Source organism: Condylura cristata, unplaced genomic scaffold, assembly GCF_000260355.1.
Source record: "Condylura cristata isolate star-nosed mole 26May11 unplaced genomic scaffold, ConCri1.0 scaffold00014, whole genome shotgun sequence".
Classification (NCBI taxonomy): domain Eukaryota; kingdom Metazoa; phylum Chordata; class Mammalia; order Eulipotyphla; family Talpidae; genus Condylura; species Condylura cristata.
In genome coordinates, this window is record NW_004567115.1 from 28,216,202 (window position 1) to 28,226,936 (window position 10,735).

Sequence of the window (10,735 nt, forward strand, 5' to 3'; positions counted from 1 at the left end):
TGAAAAATGTCAGTCAGTGTTTCCAAGTCCAATTTGTGCGTGGAGTTCTTATAACCAATTCTTTCAAAATATGCCTCAATGTCCATGATTCCCTAGGAAGAGAAAAACAAAACAAAAACAGTGTCATATTTGTACTTCAATTTATTTCTGAGTGGACCAGAGTAGACAGCAATCTACATTAAAAATATCAGTGTATTTTCTGATTCAAAAAGATACCTGCACCCCCATGTTTATTGCTGCTTTATTTACAATTGGAAAAACATATAAGCAGCCCAAATGCCCAGAAGTAGATTGCTGGATTAAAAAGATGTGGTACATATACACAATGGAATATTACTCAGCAACCAAAAAAAAAAAAAAAAGAAGAAGAAGAAACATGTCTTTTGCAGCAACGTGGATGGAGCTGGAAAAGATCATGTTCAGTGAGATAAGCCTGAAAGAGAAAGAAAAATACCAGATCGCTTCACTCATAGCAGGACTATAATGGACCAAGTGAGAAAATAATAAGAATTATGAACAGCCATAAACCAGAGACATTTTGTGGGGGAGGAGTGGAGAATGGAATCAAAAATGGGGTGGGGGAGGGAAGTTACTGGATTATGGTGATTGCACATGGGTGACTTGGTGATGGGAAACCCACGAATTACAACTGAGATGAAAAAAAAATGTACAAAATGATGTAAAAATAAGCTATTATATTGTAAAAAAAAATTAAATTTAAATTTAAAAACCTGCAAAAAATACATCAGTGTATTTTCTATGTGTAAATACATACACACAATAATTATAAATATCAGTCGGCACACTTGTGTATCATTTTTTTTTTTTAAAGATTTATTTATTTGTTCATACAGAACTGGGGTACAGGCCAGAGGCTCAGGGGTGGTAAGAGGCTTCACCAGAGATAGAGTGGGGAACAGAACAGGCAGATCCACGAAGTACACTGCTGAGGGGAGCAGCGGGCGGGTCAGGAGAGGTCTGCCACGCCATGTGGTCACCTCCGGGGCAGGCGGGAATCAAACTCATGCGGAAGCGGCTTTAGATTCTCAGTGCAGTGCTTTAACCCGCTGCGCCACCAGGGAGGGCCCGTATCATTTTCATTGTATGAATAATTTTGACATACAATTGACATAATCATCTCAGTAGAGAAATGTGAGTACTTCTTTCACATTTCAACAGAAGTGGGGAATGCAGATTGACAAGTGAAGTGATAAATAGCTTACCTGTGGTTTTCTTAGTCAATAAAGAGGTATCAATGGATGTCATTGACATAGGGTTTACATTTATAAACAGGAGCATTAGATAATAGTGTATGTTGTGTTCTGGTATTCAACCCACACAGTTTCCTTTAGTTGATACCAGTCAAAATTTCTTCCCATGATTCTCTCTGGTGTTGCAACAGATTAAAGCACAACATTGTGAAGCTCTCCGAAGCCACTGCAGCACCAGTTAAATCCCCAGCCAGGTTGCTGACACACGTGGTGTGGCAGACCTCCCTTGACCTGCCGGCTGCTCCCCTCAGCAGTTTATTTCTGTAGATCTGCCTGTTCTGCTCCCCACTCTGTCTCTGGTGAATTCTCTCACCTTCACACCTCTGGCTCTACCCCAGTTCTGTAAGCATAAATATATAAATCTTTAAAAAAAATTATTCCCAAAGATTTACATTCATGTAAATTCATTTATTGATTCATTCAATAAATAATCCACAGAAAACCCACTATGTGCTGGCTACTGATTAGTGCTTGCTTGCCCTCAAAATTCTTACATTTGTGGGGTTGGAACAACACAGCGAACTAAATAAACAAGTTAAACGTGGAATTTCTTAGATTATGATAACAGGTCTGGAGAAAAAGAGACAGAATGTGTTGGGGATAAAAAAAGAACTTGAGTTGCCAATAAAGTAGTCAAATATAGCCTCACGTAGACCACACAGATGTGAAAAATGAGCCACCCTCCTCTAGACAGAAGGGACAGAAAGGGGAAGGGTATGAAAATGGCCCTGCCCAGGGTCCAAGAAAGATCTAGAAATCCAGTGTGACTGCAGCAGAGTGAGCAGGAGCCTGGGTGGGGATGAGGCAGACAGGTGACAGTGAGCGTGAAGGCTTGGGTTTTTCATTATCTTAATTTTTTTTTACATGTTTTTAAACAATGTATGTTCTATGCATACAAGAACTGGGGTACTGGCCAGCAGAGACAGTGGAGAGCAGAACAGGCAGCTCTACTGAAAGACACTGCTGAGGGGAGAAGTGGGCAAGACAGGAGAGGTCTGCTGCGCCATGTGGGTCACCTCTGGGGCTGGGAGACACACCAGTGCTCCAGCGGCTAAAAGTAACTTCATAATGCTGCACTTTGACCTACTGTGCCACCAGGTTCTTTTTTACATTTTGAAAGAACAAGTTTATTAGGAAAAGGAGAAAGTGAAAGAAGCAACTGTATAGTGGCAGGGAGACTGGAGAGCTGCTCTTTTGGTTTTTAACCTGACATGAACAAAAGGCACTAGGAGGATGGAGAGTTGGGCAAAGTACACTGTGTTCAAAACACAATGAGAACGTCTCTTTGTGAATCACTCCTTTAACTTAGGGTAACATTTTCAAGGTCCATTTATTGTATCTCTTCCTTCCTTATGGACAGTTGGTTGGTTTCCACCAGTGCCTCTTGTGAACAGTGCTGCTATGACCACTTTTGTTCATGTACTTTTCTCAGTATCTGTTATCTAAAGTGTTGATACCATGGAGTAGGATTGAGGAGTTGAATAGAAGAATTTTTTAAAGATTTATTTATTGATGCATACAGAACTGGGGTACAGGCCAGAGGTGCAGGAGCGTTGAGAGACAGAGTGGGGAGCAGAACAGGCCGAATGACAAAGTACACTGCTGAGGGGAGCAGCAGGTGGTTCAGGAGAGGTCTGCTGTGTCATGAGGGTCATCTTTGGGGCAGGCAGGGATCGAACTCATGCTGACGTGGCTTTAGCTTCTTAGCACTGTGCTTTAACTCACTGCGTCACCAGGGAGGGTCCTGAGTAGAAGAATTTTAAGGAATGTTTTGTACCTCTCTTCTTTCTGTGTGCATATTTATATTATTTCCCCTCCCTCCCTTCCTTTCTCTTCTTTTTCTTTTGTCTCTTAGGCCCTGGAAGGCCACTACTACCCAGACACTCCAGGGACAAGAGTTCAACCATCATTTTTCTGGATGCAAAATAATTTGCTGAATCAGCTCTACCCACACCATCCTTCAAAAGTGCTTAAGTCTGTGGAATAGCCCAGATAGCACATCTGTGGGAAAACAGCGATTTCAGCTAGAGACAGTTGTACCTCAGTACAACTGCTTCAAGGAAGCAGGAAACTGGAGTGGTTTACATTTTTTTGTTTGCTCTCCTTGGGAGAAGCTAATACCCAGATTCATAGTGAAATATGCCAGTTTATAAAGTTGTCTCTAAAATTTTTAAGCCTCCAAAGGCCAGGCAAAATAAATTTCTGGACAGCATGCAGCTAAGTAGTTGTCAGCTAGCAAGTTCCTGTAGGGTGAGAGAGGGTGGGGTCAGATGTTTTGTGAATGAGAAACTAAAATGAGGGTTCTCTTAAGGGAAAGAGCAGTTTATCAAGAAAAGCCACCAGGCAGCTATAGTTGTGGCCCCGTGCAGAATGGGCAGTGGCACCCAGAGTGGGGGTGCCTAGCTCCAGGGTTCCCCTAGACTGCTCCTCACCCTTGGCTCCAGGGCCCCTCTAGACTGCTCCTCACCCTTGGCTTCAGGGCATCCCCTAGACTGCTCCTCACCCTTGGTCTCAGGGCCCCCCATACTGCTCTTCACCCTTGGCTTCAGGGCCCCCTTAGACTGTTCCTCACCCCTGGATTCCGCACAGCTGTGCTTGTAAATTTTCCTCAATCTGCCTCAGAGAAGCTGCTGACTCCTGTTTGTGATTCCTGGAGCTCTTGTCCACTAGTCTCCTGCCAATACCATGGTTGCCGCCTAATCTTTACAGACCAAAGAGCCCGGCCTCCCCTCTGCACTTTGGGGATCCATTGGATATTCCCCATGAGCAGGAGGATTAGAACTTGTGGTGAACTGGCTGCCTGAGGACTAACTGGGTCCGTCAGACACATGCAGTCCCGATTAGAGGAAGTGGAAATCACTGTAATAATCATTAGAGAAGGAAATCCAGTTCTAGCAAAGACAGACTTAACCTACTTTTTAAATACACTTCTTGAATCCTCATCGCAAACCTTTTAAGGAAGCATGTTCGGGCTCCATTTTATTGCTAGAGAAAATGCATTTTAGAGACACCCGCGACCAGCAAAGTCCTCACAGCTGGGGTGTGCTGGCCATGACCTTTACCCAATTTGCCTCAGGATTGAATCAAGATGGCCTGAGAGAAGCAGCCTGGGGATCTTAATAACAATCTTTGTTCAGTTCCTGGTATGCAAAGTAGTCCCTGACAGGAATCTTGCTTCATGTTTGACTGTGAACTGCCATGAGGTAGTATGGGGGGTCCCATAACACTGACCCTTTGACACACCCTTTACTCAACCTCGGTATGTAACTGTGAGATTCTCTTCTTGGTATGTAGCCACGTTACATCTGACCATGTACAGCTGCCAATGCAATCCCACCCGGAACCTTGTAGAAACTGAAAGTGTGGAGAAGCCCCCGACTTCCTACATGGCTCAGCCTTGGATATGAATCTGCTGAGTCAGCACCAGTGCAGCACCATTGCTTCTGGCTAGCTGGGTGTCCCCTTTCCTTTGTGCCACATTGTTGCGACCCGCGTCCAGCGCGGAATGAAACACGGAACTCAGGATTCTTCCTCTATCACAGTTTATTGAAGCGCTGCTTGGGTTGAAGATGGTCTGAGGGTGAAGGGCCCCGAAAGGAAAACGGCGAGCATTTTTATACACTTATCAAGGGGCGTGAACCCCCACAGTCTACGCGGCAGATTTGGATTGGCAGTGGCATGTAGCTGGGCAGACTCCGGCTGAAACCGGCTAGAACCGGCCTTGGGTGGAGGTTGTTTATGTGTGTGCGGCGCGGGGCGGAACTCGGCGCCATCTTGCAATGGCGACCGCTTAGCTGTGTTCCACACCACATAACATTTCTGGTGCATTGGCCAGGAAATGAGAGATGGTGTATTCATCTCCTGTGATCTCAGGAGATTGGTGCTGGGGAGGCTGACATTCCTAGTGGTCACCTGCTAGATGTACCAGAGGAAACTGACTTCCCTGATGCTCTGTGACATCACCTGGGTTCAATGGAGCCTACAGACCAAGAACCAGCTAAGGAACCCTCCATTAAAAAAAAAAAAATTAAGAAAAAAGGGGGAGAGAGTAAAAATGATAAGGTAAAAAGGCTTGGGTCCAGCGGTTGTGCCCCAAGTGGCTGAAGGGATGCCTGATCACCTTCCGTGAGTCACCCCAGTAGCCATAAGTATGCTGAAACAGTGACTCCAGAACGTCAAAGGTATAGGGAGTGATAAAGTCACTGAGTAAGGGGAAACCGTGTGTCCTAAAGGCCAGAGGGCGGCTTGTGAGTGGCAGTGAGAGTGTGCTTTATGTGAATGACTCATGGCTGGTAACCTGTGGTGTGAGGATCAAGTCCTACTCCACAGTTCTGTGTACCTCATAGGGCTTAGAGCGATCCCACACAGCGATCCTGAGGTGGGCTTATGATGTCTCAACATTGCTAAGAGGTACCTAAATTCCCAAGAGAAAATGGCCTGGACCATTGGGTGGAAGGGTGGGCAATAAAGAAGAAAGCATGGACACCATCCAGGTGCATGTAATATAACTTTAAAAAGGGCCCCAGGGATTACTGTGATGTTAGATTGTCTCCCAAGAGATTGCACATGCTCTGTGGATTGATTGGGTTAAGTTTTGATGTAGCGTGGCTGTCTGAGGGATCACTAGATAGCTAGCTAGTCAAAAGTTTACAGAGTGGTCACCAGCAACCCAGGTCACCTGAACAAGTTCCATATACAGTCTCCTGGTTTATTAGCGTCCTCTCCCAGCCACTTTGGTTAAGTTGCAAACATCTGTTTTACAATCTCAGCTGCAACCTCTTGAATTTGAATGCAAGGTCCTTGTTGCAAAGTTTAAGCCTTCTCCGAGACCCCTGACCCCACAAAAGCTTGAGAAACCTCATCCACTGATAATGAAGAACAGCCACTGGATGCCTCAGCACCCCTTAGGTCCCCCTTGTAGCCTCTTCTGCCAGCCTCCCAGGAATCCACTTGAGAGAGTCCCATCTACTTACTCTGTCTGGATCTGAGTCTCAGCTGTCTCCTGCTAGTCCTGACTCTCCAGAGCCACCAGTTCTTATTCTCCAGGTAGTAGAACCAACTGTAGATTGCAGGGTTCAAATAGAGAAGTTCTCCAGCTCCCCTTGAGACAGAGTCAGGAACCAGTACGTTACGATCTGGAGAGGACTCTCCAAAGTGGACAGAGGTTACTCACATGCCAGGCGTCTCCACCTCGGGTCTGCTCAGCTAGGCAAATCACATAGCACCTTACTCAGACAAGCCCCAGGCTATGATTGATCTCGCACAGTAAATTTGTGTTGGAGGCCATCCTATTAAGCTTTGGGTGGACACAGGGACAGAACATGCTGTGGTTACTGATCCTGTCGCTCCCATGTCCTCACATCTAACCACCATCATGAGGGCCACAGGAGACCATGCCCAATGGCTTTTCCGAATGCCTCATACTTGTAATGTGGGTGGACAACAAGTCAACCATCAATTTCTATATCTCCTGATTGCCCAGTTTCCCTCATGGGATGTGACTTACTGTGAAAACTACAAGCTCAGATATCCTGAACAGGCCAGAATGTCAGTAGGCCCAATGAGAGCTTCATTTACGAGTACTTAGAGAGAAAGGTGCGACTCTGAACTCAGACTCTAAAGACCCTACCTGAGCTTCCTTTCCACATCCCTGGCATGTGTCCTGAGGACAATTCACCAGGGCTGGCTAGAAACATTTTTCCTGTTAAAGTACACCTTAAACTGGATGCTAAGCCTGTTTGGCTAAAATAATACTTTAACCCACAGCAAGCATACCTGTGTATCCAGTGTCACTGGGAAAGATCTTTCTGGTTTGGGATTCTTACACAGCATCAGTCCAGCTGGAAAACACCCTGCTGCCAGTAAAAAAAAAAAAAAAAAGGCAAATACTGGAGATTACCTCCCAGTCCAGGACCTGCAGGTTGAGGCTGAATTCTTCACCTGTCTGGATTTAAAGGATGACTTCTGCATCCATCTAGCACCTGAGAGTCAGCCGCTCTTTGCCTTTCAGTAGGAAATCCCGGGTTCTATTTTTTGGGGATAACTAACATGAAGGTGGTTGCCCAAGGATCAAAATTCACCAGGCCTTTGAGTACTGCCCTTGTTGGAGAGCTAGCCCAGTTTCCATCAAGCCAGCTCAGTTGTGTCTTATTCCAGCATGCTGATGACCTCTTGCTTGCCAGCCCCAACCAGGAAGGACTTAAGGGGAACCCAAGGACTACTGAGATTATTGTGAAAGGATGGATATAAGGTCTCCAAAAGAAGGACATGAGCTGTTCAATTAGTAGCAGGATTACTGGCTGATATCTCAACATTTGCATTCACCACTCTTCATGTGCACGGGGTCTAATACAAGGATAGAGGCTCATCCATGCAGGAGGGAAGACTTTAAAATATGGGGAACTGATCCTCAAATTCCTTGAGGAAGTATGGGCCCCAAAACAGGTTGTCATGTACTGTTGTGGACAGCAGAAGGACAGTTCTATCATCAGTAAGGAAATAGGCAGATAAAGAGGCCAAATAAGCAGCCCTAGAGAGTTGGTTGGCACCAGCATACTGCACCCATTTGTCCTTCCAGTGTTTCCTCCACTCCTACTGACCTCTTATCTTGACCAACGTTGCCATTATTCCCAACAAGAACAGGAATGGCTAGAAAAACTGTCAGGGCCACTCAGGGCTGGGGCATGGAAAGAGGTTTTCATCTCAGTCTTGGGCTATCTCTGGTTGGGTTTTCCTTCCTCCTTAGTGCTGCTCCAATGTATTATTCCCATGGGATACCTCCAGTTCCCCTTCTTTACCAAGCCCTAGGTTGCCAGAAGGACTACAGTGATGGTGATGCTCTCCATGAAATCGAAGCACCAGGGTCCTCCCTGGTGGCTCAATGGATTAAAACACAGCACGATGAAGCTATCTGAAGCCACTGCAGCATGAGTTCAATCCCCAGCCAGGGAGGTGACCCACATGGGGTGGTAGACCTCTCCTGAGCCACCCGCTGCTGCCCTCAGCAGTGTGTTTCAATAGATCTGCCTGTTCTGCTTCCCACTCTGTCTCTGGTGAATCCTCTCAATCCCGCATCTCTGGCCTGTACCCCAGTTCTGTATGCATAATAAAATAAATCTCTAAAAAAAATCAGAGCACCAAAGGGAGGGATGAAGCAACATGAGCTGGATAAGCAGTCTGGGGACCTTCCGTTCCTGGTATGCAAAGTAGTCCCTGGTAGAAATCTTGCTTCATGTTTGACTGTGACTTGCCATGAGGCAGGAGGAAACTAGAAGTCCCATGATTCTGGGAATTCCCATAACACTGACCCTTTATACACCCTTTACTCACCCTTGGTATGTAACTCTGAGATTCTCCTATTGGTATGTAGCCACATCATATGTGCCAATGAAAACCCACCCAGAACCCTGTAGATACTGAAAGTATGGAGAAGCCCCTGACTTCCTACAGATGGCTCAGCCTTGGATATGAATCTGCTGAGTCAGCACCAGTGCAGCACCATTGTTTCTGGTTAGCTGGGTGTCCCCCTTTCCTTTGTGCCACATAACATTTCTGGTGCATTGGCCAGGAAATGAGAGATGGTGTATTCACCTCCCTTGAACCACTCATACATTTACATTCATTTATTCATTCATTTATTCCAATCACAAACTTTATCCTGCAGTATTTTGTAAAAATGGACATAGACTAAGTGCTAGTTGAGTTTAATAGAGTGATATTCTCCATGTTTTATTAAGATGCCACTAAGATTTTTATATTAATTTAACGCTTAGTGTTGAAAGCTTTCTAACATAAATGAGCAAGAGTCCTACAAAACACCAAGACATCCTTAAAATGCCCTTATTATTTTTAATTTTGATAAGGTATATAATTAAAACTTTCTAAAGAAAGTTTTCATTGATTTATATATAATATTGACAGCTGAGGTTTTTGATGATGGAATTCTTATTTTTTAAATCTTTTCTAACTTTCTTTAAAATAATCAAGAATTGTGAATTAGGTTAGGAATACATAGGAGCTCTTTTTGTAGTTTCCTTGGATTTAAAATGTTTGAAATTTTCCATATTAAAGAGTTTCAGTGTCTGAATGAATAGTTAACTTTTTTTGCTCTTTAAATAGTAAAATACTGATGAATTTGCTTAGGCACAGACTTTCCCTCCAAGGAAATATTAAATACACTTTTCAACTCTTCTTTTATTTCTTGCTCATTCAGTGTCTTAAATTCTACCAGATCCATATCGTCCTTATAACTGAATTTCCTATAAGCCAGAGTAAAACCCAGTAAGCAATACACCCCATCGAGGGTCCTTTAAAAAACTCAGATGCTGCATGTGTTTGCAGGAATTCATTTGCAGACTCAAAGTCTGTAATTGTTCTAGGTTCAAGAGTAAAGAAGTAGATTTTGCGGTATTTCCTCTTTTCCAGGTGGTCAGAATTTAGAAAGTCCTGGTTTGGAATGCACTGCTCTCTTCTGATTTGGTCCAGGTACCAGATTCCATTCTCTTCTGTCAGGCGAAAGACACAAGGCACCTGAGGCTGATCCTTCCCAGAAACTAACTCCAGAGGCTGCCACACCTGGTAAGACCTTCCAAACCCAGTGTCGAAGATGTAGTTCCTGCTGTCAATGGTCACTTTCAGTAGGAGTTGAATCATGCTAGTGCTGTATCTGTTGGCTGAAATGCTGTAAACATACCCTCCCAACATAGTGATCTCAAAACCGATTGTGGTCAGAACCTGTTAGAGAAATTGATTCAGCTGGAAACACCACGCACCATATTCCTCACAACCCTGTCAAAAATAGTCTCCAAGTCCAGTTGCATGGCTTCCCCATAATGCAGATGAATGTTCTCAAAGGGAACAGCTCGGATCTGGTGCTGAAAAATGTGTTTCCAAGTCAAATTTATAACCAATTACTTCAAAATATGCTTCAATGTCCATGATTCCTAAGGCAATGGAAGCAAAGTGAAAATAGTGTTATCAGAATATTAGATAGAGATTGGGATATTAGAGCATAGTTGCCAGGATATAAAGGGCTGAAATCACTATAAAATTTATGTACTGGGCCCTCCCTGGTGGCACAGCGGGTTAAAGCATTGCACTGAGAAGCTAAAGCCACTTCCACATGAGTTCGATTCCCGCCTGCCCCAGGGGTGACCACATGGCGTGGCAGACCTCTCCTGACCTGCCCGCTGCTCCCCTCAGCAGTGTACTTCGTCGATCTGCCTGTTCTGCTTCCCGCTCTGACTCCGGTGAATCCTCTCACCACCCCTGAGCCTCTGGCCTGTACCCCAGTTCTGTATGTACAAATAAAATAAATCTTTAAAAAAAAAATTTATGTACTGGCTTTGTACCTCAGCTGTGCCCTAACAGACTCCTTATGTGGACTTGATCATGAATTTAAGAGAGAAGACTCAAGGGAGGCAGCAAACACACTTAGGGAGCCCACTAAGTTGTGGGGAGGCATG

At 44.7% G+C, this 10,735-nt stretch overlaps 1 protein-coding gene across 1 annotated transcript; it reads right to left on the bottom strand.

Moving 5' to 3' along the window:
* Positions 1 to 9,381: 9,381 nt before the first annotated feature.
* Positions 9,382 to 10,208, bottom strand: LOC101619142 (arylamine N-acetyltransferase 1). Its single transcript, XM_004695972.1, is given in 4 exon segments — positions 9,382 to 9,581; positions 9,584 to 10,045; positions 10,048 to 10,154; positions 10,156 to 10,208. Coding segments are annotated over 4 exon segments (822 nt in total).
* Positions 10,209 to 10,735: the final 527 nt, after the last annotated feature.